General features: G+C 35.6%; 1 protein-coding gene across 21 annotated transcripts in view; it reads left to right on the top strand.

Moving 5' to 3' along the window:
- The window catches only part of PTPN4 (protein tyrosine phosphatase non-receptor type 4), a 269,179-nt gene that overhangs the window by 173,051 nt on the left and 69,818 nt on the right, over positions 1-26,310 (top strand). For 20 of the 21 annotated variants that reach the window (XR_012133350.1, XR_012133348.1, XR_012133349.1 and 17 more), the window contains 2 exons: positions 11,229-11,292; positions 14,340-14,512. The exons of the other annotated variant lie outside the window; for it this stretch is intronic. Coding sequence is in view for 17 of the 20 variants with exons in the window: in XM_073241313.1 (XP_073097414.1) it covers positions 11,229-11,292; positions 14,340-14,512 (237 nt within the window). In the remaining 3 variants the exon portion in view is untranslated. The remainder of the gene's footprint in view (positions 1-11,228; positions 11,293-14,339; positions 14,513-26,310) is intronic. 21 annotated transcript variants of the gene reach the window in all.

Here is a 26,310-nt window from a genome sequence, read left to right as displayed (position 1 = left end):
CTGTGCAGAACTCATTGGAGGTCAGCACACAGGAACTGCTTTATTTTATTTTTATTTATTTATTTTTTTTATTAAGAGAAAGGAATATTATCAGAAAAGAGTACCTCCATAGCTGATCATCTGACACCCTTTAAGTGAGCAACATTAAGGATATTTAAAGCATGCGTTGATCTTTGATTTACCAATAGTTTTATCCTATCAAGGAGTAATCCCCCTTTTCTTTCTTTCTTTTTTTTTAATCTTTAATCTACACTTATATGAAGAATACTATGTTTACTATGCTCTCCCCTATATCAGGTCCCCCCTAACAACCACGTTACGGTTACTGTCCATCAGCTTAGCAAAATGTTGTAGAATCACTACTTGTCCTCTCTGTGTTGTACAGCCCACCCTCCCCTTTCTCCCTCCCCCCATGCATGCTAATCTTAAAGCTCCCCTTCTTCTTCCCCCCTTATCCCTCCCTGCACACCCATCCTCCCCAGTTCCTTTCCCTTTGGTACCTGTTAGTCCATTTTTGGGTTCTGTAATTCCACTGCTGTTTTGTTCCTTCAGTTTTTCCTTTGTTCCTATACTCCTCAGATGAGTGAAATCATTTGGTATTTCTCTTTCTCCGCATGGCTTACTTCACTGAGCATAATGCTCTCGAGCTCCATCCATGTTGCTGCAAATGGTTGGATTTTTCCACTTCTTATGGCTGAGTAGTATTCCATTGTGTATTATGTACCACATCTTCTTTATCCATTCATCTACCGATGGACATTTAGGTTGCTTCCAATTCTTGGCTATTGTAAATAGTGCTGCGATAAACATAGGGGTGCATCTGTCTTTCTCAAACTTGATTGCTGCGTTCTTAGGGTAAATTCCTAGGAGTGGAATTCCTGGGTCAAATGGTAGGTCTGTTTTGAGCATTTTGATGAACCTCCATACTGCTTTCCACAATGGTTGAACTAATTTACATTCCCACCAGCAGTGTAGGAGGGTTCCCCTTTCTCCACAGCCTCGCGAACATTTGTTGTTGTTTGTGTTTTGGATGGCAGCTATCCTTACTGGTGTGAGGTAATACCTCATTGTAGTTTTAATTTGCATTTCTCTGATAATTAGCGATGTGGAGCATCTTTTCATGTGTCTGTTGGCCATCTGTATTTCTTTTTTGAGAACTGTCTGTTCAGCTCCTCTGCCCATTTTTTAATTGGGTTATTTGTTTTTTGTTTGTTGAGGCGTGTGAGCTCTTTATATATTCTGGACGTCAAGCCTTTATCGGATGTGTCATTTTCAAATATATTCTCCCATACTGTAGGGTTCCTTTTTGTTCTATTGATGGTGTCTTTCGCTGTACAGAAGCTTTTCAGCTTAATGTAGTCCCACTTGCTCAATTTTGCTGTTGTTTTCCTTGCCCGGGGAGATATGTTCAAGAAGAGGTCACTCATGTTTATGTCTAAGAGGTTTTTGCCTATGTTTTTTTCCAAGAGTTTAATGGTTTCATGGCTTACATTCAGATCTTTGATCCATTTTGAGTTTACCTTTGTATATGGTGTGAGACAATGGTCCAGTTTCATTCTCCTACATGTAGCTGTCCAGTTTTGCCAACACCATCTGTTGAAGAGACTGTCATTTTGCTATTGTATGTCCATGGCTCCTTTATCAAATATTAATTGACCATATATGTTTCGGTTAATGTCTGGAGTCTCTAATCTGTTCCACTGCTCTGTGGCTCTGTTCTTGTGCCAGTACCAAATTGTCTTGATTACTATGGCTTTGTAGTAGAGCTTGAAGTTGGGGAGTGAGATCCCCCCTACTTTATTCTTTTTTTTCAGGACTGCTTTGGCTATTCAGGGTCTTTGGTGTTTCCATATGAATTTTTGAATTATTTGTTCCAATTCATTGAAGAATGTTGCTGGTAATTTGAGAGGGATTTTATCAAATCTGTATATTGCTTTGGGCAGGATGGCCATTTTGACGATATTAACTCTTCCTAGCCATGAGCATGGGATGAGTTTCCATTTATTAGTGTCCTCTTTAATTTCTCTTAAGAGTGACTTGTAGTTTTCAGAGTATAAGTCTTTCACTTCTTTAGGTAGGTTTATTCCTAGGTATTTTATTCTTTTTGATGCAATGGTGAATGGAATTGTTTTCCTGATTTCTCTTTATATTGATTCATTGTTAGTGTATAGGAAAGCTACAGATTTCTGTGTGTTAATTTTCTATCCTGCAACTTTGCTGTATTCCGATATCAGTTCTAGTAGTTTTGGAGTGGAGTCTTTAGGGTTTTTTATGTACAGTATCATATCATCTGCAAATAGTGACAGTTTAACTTCTTCTTTACCAACTTGGATTCCTTGTATTTCTTTGTTTTGTCTGATTGCTGTGGCTAAGACCTCCAGTACTATGTTAAATAACAATGGGGAGAGTGGGCATCCCTGTCTGGTTCCCGATCTCAGAGGAAATGCTTTCAGCTTCTCGCTGTTCAGTATAATGCTGGCTGTGGGTTTATCATATATGGCCTTTATTATGTTGAGGTACTTGCCCTCTATTTCCATTTTGCTGAGAGTTTTTATCATGAATGGATGTTGAATTTTGTCAAATGCTTTTTCAGCATCTATGGAGATGATCATGTGGTTTTTGTCCTTTTTGTTGATGTCGTGGATGATGTTGATGGATTTTCGAATTTGTACCATCCTTGGATCCCTGGGATGAATCCCACTTGGTCATGGTGTATGATCCTTTTGATATACTGTTGAATTCTGTTTGCTAATATTTTATTGAGTATTTTTGCATCTACATTCATCAGGGATATTGGTCTGTAATTTTCTTTTTTGGTGGGGTCTTTGCCTGGTTTTGGTATTAGGGTGATGTTGGCTTCATAGAATGAGTTTGGGAGTATTCTCTCTTCTATTTTTTGGAACACTTTAAGGAGCATGGGTATTATGTCTTCTCTGTGTGTCTGGTAAAATTCTGAGGTAAATCTGTCCGGCCCCAGGGTTTTGTTCTTGGGTAGTTTTTTGATTACCGTTTCGATTTCTTTGCTCATGATTGGTTTGTTTAACTTTTGTGTTTCTTCCTTGGTCAGTCTTGGGAGGTTGTATTTTTCTAGGAAGTTGTCCATTTCTTCTAGGTTTTCAGCTTGTTGGCATATAGGTTTTCATAGTAGTCTTTAATAATTCTTTGTATTTCTGTGGAGTCTGTCATGATTTTTCCATTCTCATTTCTGATTATGTTGATTTGTGTTGATTCTCTTTTTCTCTTAATAAGTTTGGCTAGAGGCTTATCTATTTTGTTTATTTTCTCCAAGAACCAGCTCTTGGTTTCGTTGATTTTTCCTATTGTTTTATTCTTCTCAATTTTGTTTATTTCCTCTCTGATCTTTATTATGTCCCTCCTTCTGCTGACTTTAGGCCTCATTTGTTCTTCTTTTTCCAGTTTCGATAATTGTGATGTTAGACTATTCATTTGGGATTGTTCTTCCTTCTTCAAGTGTGCCTGGATTGTTATATACTTTCCTCTTAAGACTGCTTTCGCTGCGTCCCACAGACGTTGGGGCTTTGTGTTGTTGTTGTCATTTGTTTCTATATATTCCTTGGTCTCTATTTTGATTTGTTCATTGATCCATTGATTATTTAGTAGCATGTTGTTAAGCCTCCATGTGTTTGTGAGCCTTTTTGTTTTCTTTGTAGAATTTATTTCTACTTTTATACCTTTGTGGTCTGAAAAATTGGTTGGTAGAATTTCAGTATTTTGGAATTTACTGAGGCTCTTTTTGTGAGCTAGTAGGTCGTCTATTCTGGAGAATGTTCCATGTGCACTTGAGAAGAATGTATATCCTGTTGCTTTTGGATGTAGAGTTCTATAGATGTCTATTAGGTTCATCTCTTCTAGTGTGTTGTTCAGTGCCTGTGTGTCCTTACTTATTTTCTGCCCGGTGGATCCATCCTTTGGGTTGAGTGGTGTGTTGAAGTCTCCTGAAATGAATGCATTGCAGTCTATTTCCCTCTTTACTTCTGTTAGTATTTGTTTCACATATGTTGGTGCTCCTGTATTGGGTGCATATATATTTAGAATGGTTATATCCTTTTGTTGGACTGAGCTCTTTGTCATTATGTAGTGTCCTTCTTTATCTCTTGTTACTTTCTTTGCTTTGAAGTCTATGTCTGATATTAGTACTGCAACCCCTGCTTTCTTCTCACTGTTTTTTGCCTGAAATATGTTTTTCCATCCCTTGACATTTAGTCTGTGCTTGTCTTTGGGTTTAAGGTGAGTTTCTTGTAAGCAGCATATAGATGGGTCTTGCATTTTTTATCCATTCTATTACTCTTATGTCTTTTGATTGGTCTATTAAGTCCATTTAAATTTCGGGTGACTTTTGAGAGATATGTACTTATTGCCATTGCCGGCTTTAGATTCGTGGTTACCAGTGGTTCAAGGTTAGCTTCTTTAGTATCTTACTGCCTAACTTAGCTCGCTTATTGAGCTGTTATATACACTGTCTGGAGATTCTTTTCTTTTCTCCCTTCTTATTCCTCCTCCTCCATTCTTCATATGCTGTGTGTTTTGTTCTGTGCTCTTTTTTGGAGTGCTCCCATCTAGAGCAGTCCCTGTAGGATGCCCAGTAGAGGTGGTTTGTGGGAAGCAAATTCCCTCAGCTTTTGCTTGTCTGTGAATTGTTTAATCCCTCCATCATATTTAAATGATAGTCGTGCTGGATACAGTATCCTTAGTCCAAGGCCCTTCTGTTTCATTGCATTAAATACATCATGCCATTCTCTTCTGGCCTGTAGGGTTTCTGTTGAGAAGTCTGATGTTAACCTGATGAGTTTTCCTTTATAGGTGACCTTATTCTCTCTAGCTGCCTTTAAAACTCTTTCCTTGTCTTTGATCCTTGCCATTTTAATTATGTGTCTTGGTGTTGTCCTCCTTCGATCCTTTCTGTTGGGGGTTCTGTGTAATTCCATTGTCTGTTCGATTATTTCCTCCCACAGTTTGGGGAAGTTTTCCGCAATTATTTCTTCAAAGAGACTTTCTATCCCTTTTCCTCTTTCTTCTTCTTCTGGTACCCCTATAATACAAATATTATTCCTTTTGGATTGGTCACATAGTTCTCTTAGTGTTGTTTCATTCCTGGAGATCCTTTTATCTCTCTCTATGTCAGCTTCTATATGTTCCTATTCTCTGGCTTCTATTCCTTCAATGGCCTCTTGCATCTTATCCATTCTGCTTATAAATCCTTCCAGGGATTGTTTCACTTCTGTGATCTCCTTCCTGACATCTATGATCTCCCTCTGGACTTCATCCCATTGCTCTTGCATTTTTCTCTGCATCTCATCCCATTGCTCTTGCATTTTTCTCTGCATCTCTGTCAGCATGTTCATGATTTTTATTTTGAATTCTTTTTCAGGAGGACTGGTTAGGTCTGTCTCCTCAGGTGTTGTCTCTGTGATCTTTGTCTGCCTGTAGTTTTGCCTTTTCATTGTGATAGAGATAGTTTGCAGAGCTGATACGAGTGACCGCTGGAAGAGCTTCCCTTTTTGTTGGTTTGTGACCTTCCTCTCCTGGGAGAATAGCAACCTCTAGTGGCTTATGCTTGTCAGCTGTGCGCAGACAGGGCTTCTGCTACCTGCCCGTTTGCTATTCAGTTTATCTCCGCTGTTGCTGTGGGCGTGGCCTGGCTGGGGCTGCTCCTCCCAAATGGTGGAGCCACGTTGGAGGGGGTGTGGCCGGTAGGCTATTTATCTCTGTAAGGGGCCTCTGTGCTCCTTGTTGCCCAGGGGGTTAGAGTGTCCAGAGATTCCCAGATTCCCTGCCTCTGGTCTAAGTGTCCTGTCCTCCCCCTTTAGGACTTCCAAATAGCACTCTCCAAACTAAAACAACAACAGCAACAATGAAAGAGGAAACAGAAAAAAAAAAAAAAAGGAAAGAACACGCGGTTTTGTTTGTCCTTAAGCGCCAGTCCCAGGCACCTGCCCATTGGTCCTGCCGCCCTTCCTCCCTAGCACTGGGGTCCCTGTCCTTCCAAGGTCTCCAAAAAACACTCGCCAAAAAAAAAAGGAAAAAGCACGCGACCCTCTCCGTCCCCAGGCACCGGTCTCAGTCAGCCGCTCACCGGCCCTGCCACCCTGCTGCCCTGCCTCCCTGGCACTGGGGTCCCTGTCCCCCTATGGCCTCAAAAAGCACTTGCGAAAAAGAAAAAAATGGGAGAAACGCGCGATTTTCTTTGTCCTCAGGTGCTGGTCCCAGGCACCCGCCCACCAGTCTTGCTATCCTGCCTCCCTGGTATTGGGGTCCCCGTCCCTCCAAGGCTTCCAAAAAGCACTCGCCAAAAAAAAAAAAGGGTGGGGGGAACGCGCGATTTTGTTTGCCCTCAGGCGCCGGCCCCAGGCCCCCGCCCAGCAGTCCCGCCGCCCTGCCTCCCTAGTATTGGGAAAAATGCGTGATTTTCTTTGTCCCCAGGCTCCAGTCTCAGGCACCCGCTCACCAGTCTTGCTGCCCTGTGTCACTGGTATTTGGGTCCCTGCCCCTTTAAAGCTTCCAAAAGGCACTCGCCAAAAAGAAAGAAAAAAAACGGGAAAAACGCGCTATTTCCTCCGTCCTCAGGCGCCGGTCTCAGGCACCCGCCCACTGGTCCTGCAGTGAAAAATGCGCTATTTTGTTTGTCCTCAGGTTCCGTTCCCAGGCACCCTCTCACCGGTCTTGCTGCCCTGCTCCCTAGCACCGGGGTTCCTGTCCCTTTAAGGCTTCCAAAAAGCACTCGCCAAAAAAAAACCGCTTTGGTTTCTTTCCACCCGCCGGGAGCCGAGGGGAGGAGCGCTTTGGTCCCGCTGGGCCGGGCCTTGTATCTTACCCCCTTCGCAAGGTGCTTGGTTCTTGCAGGTGTGGATGTGGTCTGTATATTGTCCTGTATCCTCTGGTCTCTATTTTAGGAAGAGTTTTCTTTGTTATATTTTCATAGATCTATGTGTTTTGGGGAGGAGATTTCCAGTGCTCTACTCACGCCGCCATCCTGGCTCTCCCCCCCCCCCCCCCCCATAGTTTACTAATAATGTCTTTGTCTGGTTTTGGTGTTAAGGTAATGTTAGTGTTATAGAATAACTTTGTAAGTATTCCCTCTTCTTCTTAAAGAGATTGTAAGAGAATTGGTGTGATATTTGCCTTAAATGTTTAGTACAATTCACTAGTGAATACATTTGTGCCTCATGCATTCTTTTTTGAAATATTATTATTAACTAAATTCATATGATAAATGTAGGCCTATTCAGATAAAATATTTCTTCCTGTGTGAGTTTTGGTCGGTTGTATCCTTCAGAAAATTGGCCCATAGCAATGAGATTATCTAATTTGTGGGCATAGACTTGTTGGTAGTGTTCGTTCAGTATGCTTTTAATTTTCATGGGATTTACAGTCATGTCTGTTCTTTCATTTTTAATGTTAATTTGTGTGCTCCTTGTTTTCTTAGGATGTACCAATTTTGCTGATTTATCAAAGAACTACCTTTGGTTTCATTGATATTCTATTGATCTCCTGTTTTTAATTTCACTGATTTGTGCCCTACTTTTTTGTTGTTGTTAGTTTGGATTTAATTTTCTGTTATTTTTCTAGTTCCCTGAAGTGGAAACTTAGATTATTTATTTTTGGTACTTCTTTTCTTATATATGCGTTCAGTGTTATAAAGCTCTCTCTAAGCACTGTTTCTGCTTTGTCACATATTTTGTTAGGTTATGTTTTTTTTTAATTCAAGTAATTTTTCAGTTCTCTTGAGATTTCTTCTTTGACTCATGTTTTATTTATAGTTGTGCTGTTGAATCTCCATATATTTTCAGTACTCCTTTTGTTACTGATTTCTCAATATCATTATGCTTTGAAAGCAGACATTACATGATTTCTATTCTTTTAAATGTGTTGAGGTATGTTTTATAACTGAGAATTTGGTCTGTCTTGCTGAACGTTCCATATGAGCTTGAGAAAAATGTGTACTCTCCTGTTCTATGAAATAATCTGTAGATGTCAGCTATATCAATTTGGCTGATGCTGTTATTAAGTTCAACTGTGTCCTTACACTGACTTTTTTGTGTGGTGAATTTGACCATTTTTAATGGTGGGGTGAAGTCTCCAAATATGATAGCGGATTCATTTGTATCTCTTTGCAGTTCTGTCAGTGTTTGCCTCTTGTAGTTTGATGCTCTGTTATTAGGTACATACACATTAAGAATTTTTATATTTTATCACTTCATACCAGTTAGAATGGCCACTGTCCAAAAGAGAAGAAAGAACAAATGCTGATGAGGATGCAGAGAAATGGGAACCCTCCTACACTGTTGGTGGAAATGTAAATTGGTGCAACCACTGTGGAAAGCAATATGGAGGTTCCTCAAAAACCTGAAAATAGAAATACCATTTGATCCAGTAATTCCACTTATGGGAATTTAACTGAAAAAAAACAAAATCTCTGATTAAAAAAGATACATGCACCCCTCTGTGTATCACCACACTATTTGAAGTAGCCATGATATGGAACCAGCCTAAGTGTCCATCAATAGGTGTATGGATAAGATCTGATACATATACACAATGGAATATTATTCAGCCATAAAGGAAAAGAAATTCTGCCATTTACAACAACATGGATGGACCTAAAGGGTATTATGCTCAGTGAAATTAGCCAGGTAGAGAAAGACAAATACCGTGTGATTTCACTAACTTGTGGACTATAAAAACAAGCAAAACAAAAGGAACAAAACAATAGTAAACACATAGACACTGAGAAATGATGAGTGGTTATCAAGGGGGAGGGGTTGGGGCCGGTGTGCTGGTGATCATATAAGTTGATCACAAGGACAGTAGTACAGCAAGGAGAATATAGTCAGTGATTTTGTAATATCTTTCTACATTGATAGATAGTAACCCCACTAGAGGAGATGAGGACTTGATAATGTGGGTAACTGTTGAACCACTGTGATGTACAATTGAAATCAACATATGATTGTGTATTAATGATACTTTAATTTACTAAAGATACTAAATTTTTTCCCATGTGATAATTAAGAATTCTCTTTTAGCAATTTTCAAATATACAGAACAGTATTATTAAATATAGTGGACATATTATACATTGCATCCCCAAGTAGTTCTTCTTTTAGTTAGTGTTAGCATAGTTTATTTTCTCTGTCCATTTACTCTTAGCTATTATGTGCATTTATATTTAAAGTGAGTTTCTTGTAGATATCATATACTGGGTCTTGTTTTATCTACTTTGACATTATCTGTCTTTTACTTGGTACATTTAAACAATTGACAATCCAAAGAATTATTGATATATTTGTATTAATGTCTGCCATGTTTGTTTCTGTTTGTATTTGTTGCCCTTGTTTCTATTTTGTGTTTCACTCTTTTTTTCTGCCATTTGTCATTTTAACTGAGCATTTTATGTGATTCCATATTCTCACCTTTCTTAACATACCAGTTATACTTATTTTTTACTCTTTTTATTGGTTGCCCTAGAGTTTGCAATATACATTTAAATTAATCCAAGTCCACTTTCAAACAATAGAAATCACATCACAGTTAGTGTGAGTGCCTTGTAATAACAAAGCAATAGTAATTTCTTTCTCCTATCCCTTGTATCGTTGCTGTCATTCATTTCACTTACATATAAATATATATAAGTACATAATTGTGTATATGATATGTACTAACCATACATAGTTTCATACATCCCTAATGTTAATATTTTGAATTGTTAACCTGTTCAGTCAGTTAAGAATAAGAAAAAGGTTTTATTTTACCTTCATTTATTTCTTCTTCAGTGCTCTTCCTTTCTTTTATATAGGTCCATTTTTTTAGATCACTTTTGAAGTATGTCACAGAATACAAAGTTCTCGTTTGATGGGAGTTTTTCTCTCCACACCTCAAATACTTAACTCTCTTTTTGCTTCATGTTTTCTTAGAAGTCTGATGTAACTCATCTTTTTCCTCTGTAGGGAAGGTGTTTTTTTCCTCTGGCTTCTTTCAAGATTCTTTTTCTTATATCTGATTTTTCTGTAATTTTAAAATTATATAACTAAGGTAGTTTTTTTAAAAAAATAAAGTATCATTGATATACAATCTTACGAAGATTTCGCATGAACAACATAGTGGTTTCAACATTCACCCATTTTATCAAGTCCTCACCCCCCACCGCAGTCACTGTTTATCAGTGTAGTAAGATTTTAGAGTCATTGCTTGTCTTTGCCATGCTGTACTGCCTTCCCCAAGACCTAACTATATTGTGATAGGTAGTAGTTTTTAGGCATTTATCCTACCTGTATTCTGTCAGCTTCCTTGATCTGTGCTTCAGTGTCTGACATTAATTAGGGGAAATTCCCCAGCTATCATTGTTTCAAATACTTCTTTTATTACTTTCTCTTCTCTGGTGTTTTCCATTACCATATGTTACTGTATGTTGCACCTTTTGTAGTTGCCCTACAGTTCTTGAATAGTATTGGATTTGTTTTGTTTTGTTTTGTTTTTCAGTCTTTATTCTCTGTTTTTTGGTTTTGAGGATTCTGTTGATATATCCTTTACTTAGAGATTCTTTCCTCAGCCATGTTCAGTCTAAGAGCTCATAAATGTTATTCTTCATTTCTGGTAAAAGTGTTTTTTACCCATAGCATTTCTGTTTTGGTTCATAGGATTTCCATCTCTCTGCTTACATTGCCCATCTGTTCTTGCATGTTCTCTTCTTGAGCCATGTTAATCATAGTTGTTTTAAATCCCCTGTGTGATAATTCCAACATCCGTTCCATGTCTGGTTCTTCTTTTGCCTGCTCTGTCTCTTCACAAGAGTTGTTGATTTTTCATTCTGTTGAGCTTTTTATTTGTTAAGATAGAATAATGATTTCCAAGCTCCTTACATGCAGAACCAGAAAACTACTTGTAGTTTTAAAAAGTAAATAACTCTGTTTTTGTTATTTCTTGAAATTTTAATTTGTGATGTGAGTTTTTATGTATTCCTTAAGCCATAAAATTGGGAAATGTATATAGTTCACAGCAAATATTCTGATAAAGCTTCCCTTAGTTGAACAAAAATAGTTTCTAATTACTCACCAAAAACTAGGTTCTTTATTAATGTGTTTATGTATATATGATTAAATGTATAGAGTTACTGAATATACAGTTAAAAGATTTTTAAAATTATTTTCTTAATTTTTAGTATTTTCATCATTATTCAGTATTTTAAATACTTGAATTCATTCTTTGTCCAGGTTGAAGATTGTAAAAATTTCTTTTAAATGCAAACAGTTTTTTATTCAACTTAGGAAAGAATTGGTGAGTATTGATCTAATAATTATTGATATAAATTAAGTCTTAAGAAATTAGTAGTTTCATGACTGAATTTTATTACAAGTGTTTACTATTACTGTTTATAACTGCCTACTGAATTAATTCACATTGAAAATCTTGACAAATTAATGCAGATTTCAAGATGGCTCTGTATATGAGTGTGAAGTGTATGAGAAACCTTAAAAACATATTTGAATTAGCTGCATTTTTATTAGAGGATATTGATCAACTAAGTGCCTATGATTCATCATTTATGCTCATAAAATATGGAAGTTTTTTCAAGAGTTTTTACTGAAATACAAAGAAAAGTATATAGATATTAAGTATAGTATACAATAAATATATAATGTTAATATATAGAACATTACTACTACCCTAAAAGCTGCTATTATTGCTACTGGAGCTGGTGTCCACTTACGGTCATTAACCTTCCCAAAAGGCAATTACTCTCATTTGTATCACCATGGATTAGTTCACTTATTTGGGGACTTAAAAACTGAAATCATACAGGATGTTTTCTTTTTGTCTGCCTTCTTTCCCTTAACGTTGTGAAATTCATCCATGTTCTTATAGGTAGCAGTAGTTTGCTTGCTTGCTGATGGTATTCTACTGAATGAATATACCATAAATGAGTTATGCATTCTTATGTCAGTGGACAGTTTTGCCACTTCCTGGTTGTGGCTATTACACACATGACTAATTCTGTTATGAATATTCTTGTATAAGTTCAGTAAATGTTTAAAGGAATAAAATTTGATAAATCTTATCTGTAAACTAGAGAATATTTTATTTTAAATAATTATATTGGCAGAAAACCATATGGAAGCCAACTTTTCTAATTTGCTTCCCACTATAATACTGTTGTTAGTAATAATAATAATTATTCAAGTATCTAACATGACATTAAGGTCTTAATATGTGCCTGGTAATAATGCCAACTGTTTTCATTTACTTAATCATTAAAGCCATTCCCTGAGGTGTAGTATATCATTAGAAATGTGATTAGCCACAGGTAACATCAGCAACAAAAATCAACTAACAATTGATCAAAGATTATTTATAGGCATAGTCTGCAGAATGTTGTCTTATTAATGTTTTCTCTGAAACATCACTTTATTTTTTAATACCCAAACTTCATAGAATCTACTTATCTCTCCATACAACGTTTTGTATCTGTTGTTTACAGAGTGGGACAGGGGATTGTTATATTCCAGATTCAATTGGTAGAGTGTCAGAAGCATTCTTTTGAGAAGCAGACTTTTGAAGTATGCAAAGTGTCACAAAAGGGAGAACATACACACATCTTAGATTTTGCTTCTACTGAGTAGTCTTTGTGAGACATTCTCATTTTGCATTGTTTACAGTATGTGGTACAAGTAAACTGTATTTGTTAGTGCATACAAAGCAACTGTTAAAGCATAATTAAGAATTCTCTGGTGATCAGGAAGTAGCATTTTAAGCACATTATCTTTTAATGTAGTAGTTTGATATTTATACATGTCCAGTTTAGTGTATTTTAGTCATGGAAAATATCTTTATGACCTTTTTTGAGACACAAAGATTTTTTCGAAGGACATAGGAGGAAAATTAACCTTAAAAGATCAATAACTTGCACTGTTAGAATTAAGAACTATACTTATCAAAAGACATCTTTAAGAGCACAAAATATGTATATCATATATGCATGCACATACTTACACCACATTCTTGGTTATATATACAACCCAATCCCAAAATATAATAGTCACTTGGATGGACACTCCAGAAACAAGGATATCCACATGGCCAGTAACATGAAAAAGTATTGAACTTCATTACAAAATGTGATACTTGTACACATCCACCAGAATAGTGTAATGAAAAGGTGGACAAACCATTGGTGGTTGAGTCTGTAGAGCATACACTGCTAGTGGGAGGAACTCTATATATTGATCTAACCAGTTTGGAAAACTGTTGGGCATTATCTACTAACAGTAAACACGTGCATTTCTTATGATCTAACAACAGAAATGTGCACATAATGTACATCGACAACAAACAGGAATATACATAGCAGCAATATTTTTACATCCACAAAGTAGAAGCATCAAATGTCTATCAACAATAAATAGATAAATAAATTTGTATATTCATATCATAGAATGCTGCATAGAGTGAAAATTATTGAATTACTGCTTCACAACTGTATGGATGAATATGGAAACATAATATTGAACAAAAGAAATCAGACCTAAAGACACGTATGTGTGATTCCATGTGTATGAAGTTCAAAAACAAGCATAACTAATCTATGGTGATAAAAGTCAAATAGAGTAATGACCTTAGCAAAGGGTGATCTAGAAGAAAGCGGAGACAAAGGATACTTCAGAAGTGCTAGCAAATGAAACATCTCTTGATCTGGTTGGAGGTTGAATGGTTGCATTCATTGTATGAAAATCACAGCTATACACTTATGATTTGTATGACTTGCTATATATATAGTTTGCTTCAGTGAAATTTTTAAAATATATGTATCAAACCTTTAGAGAAAAATAAAAGAAATGCTTCTATTCTGTTGCTGTTTATTTTAAAATATGAGTTTCATAATAGTGTGCAGAAGTAAATATTCTTATTTACAGTCTAGACTGAGTCATAAATTTAGAGATGGTAAGCATATCTTAAAGCTTAATTTATGGGGTAGGATCATACTTTCAAACAGAATTATACCTAGTAAGTTTTGAAAACAGATAAATATCAATTCTTAAACTTAATTCAAAACTTAAGTTTTAAAAATAAATAAGTATTAATTTTTAAACTTAATTCTAAGCATGTTCTCCAGTGAAAATATGTAAGAGTTGTAATATTATTGGATCAGGTCCACATTCTGCAAACCTTTCCATTTATTTTACTGCTTTTTGGACATTGGATCAGCAAAAAAGATGCTAGGATTAATGTTTATAAGGCTAAAATATTTATCTATAAAAGGTACATTAAATGGAGCATTGGATACTGATATTTTCCTTGTATTCTTTGCATTTTATCATTTATTACAGCATGAATCTAGAGAAACATTATTGGGATTTAACATGGTCAATTACAGAGCATGCAAAAATTTGTGGAAAACATGTGTAGAGCATCACACCTTCTTCCGTTTAGACAGACCACTTCCACCTCAAAAGAATTTTTTTGCACATTATTTTACATTAGGTTCAAAATTCCGGTACTGGTAAGTATTGCTTATATTCATTAACAATGCTTTATTGTTGTATTTTTCCTCATATTAAAATAAAGATCCAGTTAATGGACCACAGAATCTTTGTTATTCATACATACCTACTAAGTGGAGTATGTCTCCTTTGTCTCTATCAGCAAAAAGTTATATAGGTTCTTGTGATATAGCCAGGATTGAAAAACCTGTTCCATTGACCATATTCCAGGTAATTATTTTCTAAAGTAAATCAACCCTGTTTAATTATTCGCATTCTAGACATGTTGTAATTTCTATTGTGTCTTTGCTAAATATTTACAAAAAAACTTTTCTTTGTTCTAAAACACCTTTATTTTTACTTTTTTTAAATTAAGGTATCATTGATATATGCTCTTATGAAGGTTTCACAAGAAAAACAATGTGGCTATTACATTCACCCTTACTATCGAGTTCCCCCCATATCCCATTGCAGTCACTGTCCATCAGTGTAGTAAGATACCACATTGTCCCTATTTGTCTTCCTTGAGCTACACTGACTTCTCCATAATGCCACACACACCATGTGCACCAGTCATGATACCCCACAAATCCCCTTCTCTCTCTCTCCCCACACGCCCTCCCCAACCCCTCCCCTTTGATAACCACTAGTCCCTTCTTAGAGTCTGTGAGTCTGCTGCTATTTTATTCCTTCAGTTTTGCTTCATTGTTACATTGCACAAATGAGGGAAATCATTTGGCATTTGCCTTTCTCCACCTGGCTTATTTCACTGAGTATAATGTCCTCCAGTTCCATCCATGTTGTTGCAAATGGTAGGATTTGTTTCTTTCTTATGGCTGAAGAGTATTCCATTGTGTATATGTACCACTTCTTCCTTATTCATTCATCTACTGATGGACACTTAGGTTGCTTCCCTATCTTGGCTATTATAAATAGTGCTGCGATAAACATAAGGGTTCATATGTCTTTGTGAATCTGAGAAGTTGTTTTCTTTGGGTAAATTCCTAGTAGTGGAATCCCTGGGTCAAATGGTATTTCTATTTTTAGTTTTCTGCAAAACCTCCATACTACTTTCCACAATGGTTGAACTAGTTTACATTTCCACCAGCAGTGTAGGAGGGTTCCCCTTTCTCCACAACCTCACCAACATTTGTTGTTGTTTGTCTTTTGGATGGTGGCAATCCTTACAGGTGTTAGGTGGTATCTCTGTGGTTTAAATTTGCATTTTTCTGATGACTAGAAATGTGGAGCATCTTTTCATGTGTCTGTTGGCCATCTGAATTTCTTTGGAGAACTGTCTGTTCAGATCCTTTGTGCATTTTTAAATTGGATTATTTGCTTTCTGTTTGTTGAGGTGCATAAGCTCTTTATATATTTGGGATGTCAACCCTTTATGGGATCTGTCATTTATGAATATATTCTCCCATAATGTAGGATGCGTTTTTGTACTGCTTATGGTGTCCTTTGCTGTGCAGAAGCTTTTTCGGTTGATGTAGTCCCATGTGTTCATTTTTTATTTTGTTTCCCTTGCCCGAGGAGATGTGTTCAGGAAAAAGTTGCTCATGTTTATATTCAAAAGATTTTGTTTTCTTCTAAGAGTGTACGGTTTCATGACTAAACACTTAGGTCTTTGATCCATTTCGAATTTACTTTTGTGTATGGAGTTAGCCAGTAATCCGGTTTCATTCTCTTCCATGTAGCGATCCAGTTTTGCCAACACCAGCTATTGAAGAGGCTGTCATTTCCCCATTGTATATCCATGGCTCCTTTACTGTATATTAACTGACCATATGTGCTTGAGTTTATATCTGGTCTCCCTAGTCTCTTCCATTGATCTATTGTTCTGTTTTTGTGCCAGTACCAAATTGTCTTGATTACCATGGCTTTGTAATAGACCTTGAAGTTGGGGACCATAATCCACCCCCTCCACTTTATTCTTCCTTCTAAGGATTGTTTTGGCTGTTTGGGATGTTTTGTGGTTCCATATGAATTTTAGAACTATTTGCTCTAGTTCATTGAAGAATGCTCTTGGTATTCTGATAGGGATTCCATTGAATCTGTAGGTTGCTTTAGACAGGATGGCCATTTTGACAATATTAATTCTTCTATCTGTGAGCATGGGATGTGTTTCCATTTATTGGTATCTTCTTTAATTTCTCTCATGAATGTCTTATAGTTTTCAGAGTATAGGTCTTGCACTTCCTTGGTTAGGTTTATTCCTAGGTATTTTATTCTTTTTGATGCAATTGTGAATGGAATTGTTTTCCTGATTTCTCTTTCTTCTAGTTCATTGTTAGTGTATAGGAATCCAACAGATTTCTGTGTACTAATTTTGTATCCTGAAACTTTGCTGAATTCAGATATTAGATCTACTGGGTTTGGAGTGAATTCTTTAGGATGTTTTATGTACAATATCATGTCATCTGTAAACCGGGACAGTTTAACTTCTTCCTTGCCAATCTGGATGCTTTTTAATTTTTTGTGTTGTCTGATTGCCATGGCTAGGACCTCCAGTACTATGTTGAATGAAATTGGGGAGAATGGGCATCTTTATCTTGTTCCCAATCTTAAAGGAAAAGCTTTCAGCTTCTCGCTTTTAAGTATGATGTTGGCTGTGGGTTTGTTGTATTTGGCCTTTATTATTTTGAGGTACTTTCCCTCTAGACCCATTTTGTTGAGAGTTTTTACCGTGAATGGATGTTGAATTTTGTTGAATGCTTTTTCTGCATCTATGGAGATGATCATGTTGTTTCTGTCCTTTTTGTTGATGTGGTGAATGATGTTGATGCATTTTCGAATTTTATACCATCGTTGCATCCCTAGAATAAATCCTGCTTGATCATGATGGATGATCTTTTTGATGTATTTTTTAATTCAGTTTGCTAATATTTTGTTGAGTATTTTTGCATCTATGTTCATGAGGGTATTGGTCTGTAATTATCTTTTTTTTTTTTTTTTGGTGTCTTTGCCTGGTTTTGGTATTAGAGTGATGCTGGCTTCATAGAATGAGTTTGGAAGTATTCCCTCCTCTATTATGTTTTGGAAAACTTTAAGTAGGATGGGTATTCAGTAAATGTTTAATAAAATTCACCAGTGAAACCATCTGTTCCAGGGCTTTTGTTCTTAGGTAGTTTTTTTTTTATTACCAATTCATTTTCCTTGCTTGTAATTGGTCTGTTCAGATTTTCTGTTTCATCCTGGGTCAGTCTTGGAAGGCTGTATTTTTCTAGAAAGTTGTCCATTTCTTCTAGGTTATTCAGTTTGTTAGCGTATGATTTTTCACAGTATTGTCTTATAATTCTTTGTGTTTCTGTGGTGTCCATGGTGATTTTTTCTTTCTCATTCCTGATTCTGTTTATGTGTGTAGATTCTTTTTTTCTTGATAAGTCTGGCTATGGGTTTATCTGTTTTGTTTATTTTCCCCAACAACCAGCTCCTGCTTTCATTGATTCTCTTTATTGTTTTATTCTTCTCAATTTTATTTATTTATGTTCCTCTTTCTTATGTTCTTATCTTTATTATGTTCCTCCTTCTACTGACTTTGGGCCTCATTTGTTCTTCTTTTTCTAGTTTCATTATTTGGGAGTTTAGACTGATCATATGGGATTGTTGTTTCCTGAGGTAGTCCTGTATTGCAATACACTTCTCTCTTAGCACAACCTTTGCTGCCTCCCACAAATTTTGTGGTGTTGAATTATTGTTGTCATTTGTCTCTATATATTACTTGATCTTTGTTTTTATTTGGTCATTGATCCATTGAATATTTAGGACCATGTTACTAAACCTCCATGTGTTTGTGAGCTTTTTCATTTTCTTCGTGTCATTTATTTCTAGTTTCATCCATCCCTTTGTGATCTGAGAAGCTGGTTGGTACAATTTCTATCTTTTTGAATTTACTGAGGCTCTTTTTGTGGCCTAGTATGTTATCTATTCTTGAAAATGTTCAATGCGCACTTGAGAAGAATGTGTATTCTGCTGCTTTTGGATGGAGTGTTCTGTAGATGTGCATTAAGTTAATCTGTTCTAATACATTGTTCAGTGCCTCTCTCTCCTTACTTATTTTCTGTCTGGTTGATCTGTCCTTTGGAGTGAGTAGTGTGTTGAAAGCTCCTAAAATGAATGCATTGCATTCTATTTATCCCTTTAATTCTGTTAGTGTTTATTTCACATATGTAGGTGATCCTGTGTTGTGTGCGTAGATATTTATAATAGTTATGTCCTCTTGTTGGACTGATCCCTTTATCATTATGTAATGTCCTTCTTTGTCTCTTGTTACTTTCTTTGTTTTGAAGTCTATTTTGTCTGATATGAGTACTGCAACTCCTGCTTTTTTCTCCCTGTAAGTTGAATGAAATATCTTTTTCCATCCCTTTACTGTCTGTCTGTGTGTATCTTTAGGTTTGAAATGAGTCTCTTGTAGGCAGCATATAGACGGGTCTTGTTTTTTAATCCATTCAGTGACTCTTTTGTCTTTTGATTGGTGCATTTAGACCATTTACATTTAGGGTGATTATCAATAGGTATGTACTTATTGCCATTGCAGGCCTCAGATTCGTGATTAGCAAAGGTTAAGGGTAATTCCCTTACTATCTATCTAACAGTCTAATTTAACTCACTTCATATGCTATTACAAACACAACCTAAAGGTTCCTTTTTTTTCCCCTCCTTTTTCTTCCTTATTTTTTATATATTAGGTATCATATTCTGTCATCTTTGTCTATCCCTTGACTTACTTTGGGGGTAGTTGATTTAATTTTGCATTTGTTTACTAATTAACTGTTCTACTTTCTTACTGTGGTTTTATTTCCTCTGGTGACAGCTATTAAACCTTAGGAACAGTTCCATCTATAGCAGTCCCTCCAGAATAGACTGCAGAGACTGTTTGTGGAAGGTAAATTCTCTCAGCTTTTGCTTATCTGGAAATTCTTTATCCCTCCTTCAAATTTAAATGATAATCTTGCCAGATAAAGTATTCTTGGTTTAAGGCCCTTCTGCTTCATTCCATTAAATATGTTAGGCCACTCCCCTCTGGCCTGTAAGGTTTCTGCTGAGAAATCTGATGATAGCCTGATGGGCTTTCCTTTGTATGTGATCTTATTTCTCTCTCTGGCTGCTTTTAACAGTCTGTCCTTATTCTTGATCTTTGCAATTTTAATTACTATATGTCTTGGTGTTGTCTGTCTTAGGTCCCTTGTGTTGGGAGATGTGTGTATCTTTATGGCCTGAAAGACTATCTGATTGGGGAAGTTTTCAGCAATTACTTCCTCAAAGACACTTTCTCTCCCTTTTTCTCTCTCTTCTTCTTCTTCTGGTACCCCTATAATGTGAATATTGTTCCCTTTAGATTGGTAACACAGTTCTCTCAATATTTTTTCATTCCTAGAGATCCTTTTTTCTCTCTGTGCCTCAGCTTCTTTGTATTTCTCTTCTGTAATTTCTATTCCATATACCGTCCTTTCTACTATATCTAATCTGCTTTTAAATTCCTCCATTGTATGTAAAACACCTTTATTTTATTTAAAAACCAAGACACCTTCTGCATGAGCATACAATTACAGGCTTCCCACTATATGCGATGTTTTGTTAAGCTGAAATGACTGAAACAAAGAATCAATTGCCCTTAATTTATATGAAAGATGATTTTAGCATTCCCATACCCAAAAGATAACCTTTCTCAGGCTTTTTTGAAACATTAAGACAATTCTTGGTAACAGATGCACAAAATAAATCGAGATAAAGCACTGATGCTCACATACACAGTGCAAAGCTCTGGCAGCTTGATGTGGAGTTGCTGAGTGTAATCCCCAGGAAGGAGCCCAACAGTGTCCCTCTTGCTGCACACTAGTGGATCACTGCAAAACAAACACAACACTATTTCTGCTTTTCGCCTTTTTCAAAAAAGCAAAAATTCTCTTCAAGTTTCTTTCATTTAGTGAAAACAGCCACTAATGTATGATCTTCCTTTAAAGCAGAGTGGCAAAACATGAACCTTCGAAAAGCGGGATATACCTGTACTTTGTTTTCTGTATGAGTCATCAGGTCCTTTATAGAGGTTCAAAACAGCTGTTATGCAAAATCAGATTTAGTCATTAAACAATACCTCCAGGTTCCTTTTCCTAAAATTTTTATTATTTGTTAATAGCTTTTTTTTTTCCTGAAGGCAGCAGTCTTTGGGGGATAGTTCTGAATTTGAAGAAGCTGTGATTAGTTTTGTTGGTGGGATTCTTACAGGGTCCATGAAAGCTAGCTTTGCTAAGAATTATGTAGAAAAAGCCATTCATGATCTTCTAGTAAAATGTTATATATTCTGTTTTTTTCTGCTTCACGAAATAAGGTTTTTCCATCTTTAGTAAATAAAACCTTTTACCAGCATATTAATTCATGTTTTATATTCATTAGGAAAATATTTAGATGTGGCCCAGAAAAGATTTATATTGTAAACCTCAAACATTTATGAATGCCCAGTTTGTAATATCAGGAAAAAATAACAGAATCAAGTTTAGTATAGGGTATACCATTAAAAATACATGCCCCCCACAAAAAAGAAAAGTATTAAAAGTAGCCTTACAAATTCAGTAACAACAGCATTAGGAAAATTTTAACCACAAGAAAGTCACAGCTTATTCTTAAGTGTCTTGGTGTCATGGTTAACTCCTCGGTTACCTTCCTAAAAGTGGTATCAGGAAAAGTAAGGTGATGGTACTTGCAAGTTTAAAGGTAAATAGACTGAGAGCAAGTATTAGAACAATGGTAAAAGTCAAGGAAAAGTCAAAAAACCTTACCTATTGTTACTAAATCTCAGCAAGGATAGCAGAAGTCTCCAGTGAGAGAATAGTACAGACTGTTAATGGTATATTCCCTCAGTAAACTTAATTCCTAACTAAGTGACCACCAGGGTTTTTATACAAGGACTACACTTACTCTTGGGAAACAGAACTCTGCCCTCTGTCCTTAAAAATACGACATACAAAAGTAATCTCACCATTTCACTTACACAAAAAAGGAATATATAGAATGTAGTAACTAGCCCTCAACTATAATTCAAACAGATCTCAGGTAAGATGAGGGAAAAAATCAAGGAATTTACCTAACTCTACCACAGCAAACAGAAAATCTAGTCATGATGACTGCAAACACAAAAGACAGTTAAAGGAATCGGTTTGGGAGAAAACCGTCACTGAAACAGAATGAAATTTCTACCATAGACAATAAATACAAGCTCAAGAACAATCTAATAAAAATACTGGAGGGAGGGAAGCAGCACCTGCCTTTCAGGCTATTACTGCCCTTGGGGGAATATGGGCCTACTATTGGCAGACTTCACATTTTTTAACAGCTTTATTAAGGTGTTACTGATATATAATAAGCTACTAAAGTTTTAAAATTTGATGTTAATGAATCTGTCACCACAATCAAGGTAGCAACAGTATACACCCCAAAATTTCTTTCATACCCCTCTCTAATCCCTTCCTCCAACTCTTTGTCCCCATGCAATCACTGATCTGTTCTTTGTCAGTATAAATTGGTTTTCTAGGATTTTTTATAAATCAAAATGTATGTATTACATATTCTTTTTAGTCTGGCCTCTTACACTCAGCCTAATTATTCTGAAATTCATCCATATTGTTGCCTGTATTGTAGGTTCATTTCTTTTTATTGCGGAGTAGTAGTCCATTGTATAGATATACTACAAGTTGTTTATTCATTCACTTGATGATGGATCTCAAGTGGATATATTATGAGTATCAATTTCCCCATGGGGGGAGGAATTTTTTTGAACTATTACAAATAAAGTTGCTATGAGCATTCATGTAGAAGTATTTGTAGGGATGTTTGCTTTAATTTTCCTTGGTTAAATACCGAGGAGAGGAATGGCCAGATCATATGGTACATGGATATTTAACTTTGTAAGAAATTGCCGGTTGTTTTTTTCACAACAGTTTGTATCATTTTATGTATCTACCAGCAGTGTATTTGAGTTCCATTTCCATAACATTCTCATCAATGCCTTTTGCTCTTTTCAGTTTACTAGACATTAGGTTTAGATCCATTTGAAATAATTTTGTATATGGTGTAAAGTATGAATTGAAGTTCAGTTTTTTTGCATATGGATATCCAGTTGTTTCAGCACCATTGTTGAAAAGATTGCCTTTTCTTCACTGAATAGCGTTTGTACCTTTCTTGAAAATTAGTTGTCCATATTTGTGTGGACTTACAAGTCTTGAAGTCCAAAAGTCCAGTAGTGTTAGTCCTCCAATTTTGTTGTTTCAAAAGTTGTTTCAGATGTTCTAGGTCCTTTGCTGTTTCTTTTGAATTTTAAAATTAGCTGATCAATTTCTTCAAAAACAGACTTCTGGGATTTTAATTGGGATTGTGCTGAAGCTGCAGATCAATTTCAGGAAAACTGACATCTTAAAAATACTGAGTTTTCCAACTCAGGAAACATGATATCTTTTTATTTAAGTCATCATTTACTTCTCTCAGCAATATTTACAGTTTTCAGTGTATGGGTATTTATTTCACATCTTTGCTACATTTAGCCTTATTATTTTGTACTTTTGATGCTATTATAAATGATCTTTTTAATTTTTAATTTCAGATTGTTCATCACTATTAGGTAGAAAAGCAAATAATTTTTTTAATGTTGATGTTGTTTTCCTGAAACATTGCTTACCTCACTTATTCTAGGAACTTTTTTTGTAGCTTCCAACAGATTTTCTACCTAGAGGTTAAAAACAATTCTGCTTCTCCCTTTCTTTTCTGATCCTTTTCATATTTTTCTTTCCTCATTGCCCCAGCCAGAACCTCCAGTAGAGTGATGGGAACGGATATAATTGTCTTGTTCCTTATCTTAGAGGAAAGGATTAGTCTTTCACTATTAAGTATGATGATGTAGGCTTTTCATAGATGCCCTATATCATGCATGTTGAAGAAGTTCCCTATTTCTCATTTGCTGGGAGATTTTTTGGGGATTGGATATTGGTTTTTGGCAAATTCTTTCTCTACAGCTATTGTACTGATTGAGTGGGTTTTTCTCCTTAGTTGGTTTATATGACGAATTACGTTGATTTTTCAAGTATTAAACCAACCTTAAATTCCTGGGATAAACCCAGTTGGTCATGATCTGTTATCCATTTTATATATATTACTTCATTCAACTATCTAAAATTTGTTCAGAGCTTTTACATCTATGTTCATGAAGTATATTGCTCTGTAGTTCTCATAATTTTGTTATCAGGGTTTGGTGTCGGGTTAATTTTGGCCTTATTTAATGAGTTGGGAAGTTACCTCCATTTTCAGTTTTCTAGAAGAGTTTCTGTAGAATGGTGTAATTACCAATTAACAGATAGAATTACCAGTACATAGTTTAATAGAATTTACCAATTAATCCATCTGGGCAGAAGTTTTATTTATGAAAAGTTTTTAACACATTCAGATTCTTGAATAGATACAAAGCAGTTTAGGTTTTCTTTTTCTTCCTGAGCCAGCTCTGATGATTCATGTTTTTTTTCAAGAAATTTATCCATTTTGTATAAGTTGTTGAATTTTTTGACATAAAGTTTACAATATTTCCCCTATTATCTTTTTAATATCTCTAGAATTTTGTTATCTCTCATTATCGATATTGGTAAACTTGTGTCTTTTAATCCTAATCAGTCTTGCTGAAGGTTCATCAGTTTGGATTTAATATTTTTAAACACAGTGAATGCCAAATAAAACTTTTTTTCAGGCTTATATATAGCTTGTGGGCTACTCTTTGTCCACCAAGTCTTAAAGAAAAAAAAGTGACTGAAAATATTAAACTTAGCCACATTGCCATTCAGGTTTAAAGTCAATAGATAGACATTATCAGGTTTGCAAAATCACAGGGAATATAACATCTCTGAGCCCATTTCAGAAAAAAAAAAGTTAAATTCAGCCATCCTAGGGATAAGTCAAAATGACTCAGGAAGAATCTTGGTAATATGGAGCTAATACTTGACAACTGTGAGAATTCTAACTATATATAGAATTAAAATGTTAAAAACTGACAAAGTAATAAGAAGACAAGAAGAAGCAGGGAGATACCAGAAGTGTAAGAATCCATATTAACAAAAATCAAAACATGAACACAACTCCTTAAGGTTTTCCTAATCTTTCCATTTTCCTTTTTTTTTAAATAAATGAATGACAATCATTTAGTTCACAGGAAATCAGTTCAATACTGTTTACATTTAAAATGGCATATATAGCATAATCACATCATAATAGAATTATGGCCATATTTGTAGCATTTTTATATAGATGTGGAGATTTAGAAAGATTTTTCCTGTTGAAAATGGAGATCATTTCTCAGGGGCAGGACTGGCTAAATTCAGGAAGCCTTATTGTTGTTATGCTTTTCTGTATTGTTTAAATTATTGTACTAAGCATGTATTCTTTCATCAGTTGGTATTTTATTGTTCTAAAGATAAATATATTACTGTCAGAATTTGATGTTCTAAGATTATGGTACAGTTCTACATTTTTTTCTAATACCAATACTAAACTCTTACATAATAATAATATGGATAATATATAAACTTTTAATTGCTCCCTCATATTTAAATTTTATCCTTATATTTTTATTATGAAACTCTATTCTTTTATTTTTTCTATTGAAGTATAGTTGCTATATAATATTATATTGGTTTGAAGTAGACAACACAGTCATTCAACAGTTAGACACATTATTAAATCCTCACTCCAGCTAGTACAGTTACTGTCTGTCAGCATAGGAAGATGTTACAGAGTCATTGGCTGTATTCTCTGTGCTGTACTACCATCCCTGTGACCAACTTACATTATGACTGAAAATTCTGTGCCCCTTTATCCTTCTCACCATCCCCACCCACCCACTCCAACCCCTCCCCCACCACTCACTCCAGCGCCTCCCCCATGGTAACCACCAGTCACTTCTCACTGTCCATGAGTTTGCACTATTTTATTTACTTAGTTTTGTTTTGTTTTTATATTCCACATGTAAATGAAATCATATGGTATATGCCTTTCTCCATCTGGCTTATTTTACTTAGCATTATACCCTCTAGGTCTATCCATGTTGTTGGCAATGCAGGATTTCTTTCTTTTTTTATGACTCAATAAAAATATCCCATTGTGCTTATGTACCACATCTTCTTTATCCATTCATCAATTGATGGACACTTAGGTTGCTTCCACACCTTAGTTATTATAAATAATGTAACAGTAAACATTGGGTGCATATAGCTTTTCAAATCAGCAATTTTGTTTTCTTCAGGTAATTTCCTAAGAGTTACTGGGTCATATGGTATTTCTATTTTAAGTTTTTTGAGGAGCCTTCATACTGCTTTCCACAATCACTGTACCCAATTTATATTCCCACCAACAGTGTAGGAGGGTTCCCATTTCTTCATATCCTGAGCAACACTTGTTATTGCTTGTCTTGAATAGGGGTCATCCTAACTGGTGTGAGGTGATCTCTCACTGTGGTGTAGATTTGCATGAAATTCGATTTATTAATCAAGCTTTTTGAGTGATAGTGTTCCATTTGAATCTTTTTTACTGGAAAATTAAGGTATCAGTCCAGGAAACAAAAAGTCCTTTTCATTTTCAAATAAAAGCAATTTAATTAAGGGAATTGGTTACAGAGGTGTTAGGCACTGGCACTGCAAAAGGGAGGAGGGTTTTCAAGAAGTCAACAGGAAGAAAAGATAATGCCTAAGGATCAGAAACCTATGTTACTTCTGGGTGGAGTCCAAAAGCTTAGACCTGCCACTGCACTGTTAGAGCCACTTGTCATAGTCAGTTCTGCCAGATG

This window comes from Manis javanica, chromosome 7 (assembly GCF_040802235.1).
Source record: "Manis javanica isolate MJ-LG chromosome 7, MJ_LKY, whole genome shotgun sequence".
NCBI lineage: Eukaryota > Metazoa > Chordata > Mammalia > Pholidota > Manidae > Manis > Manis javanica.
This window is presented reverse-complemented; position numbering and strand designations above follow the sequence as displayed.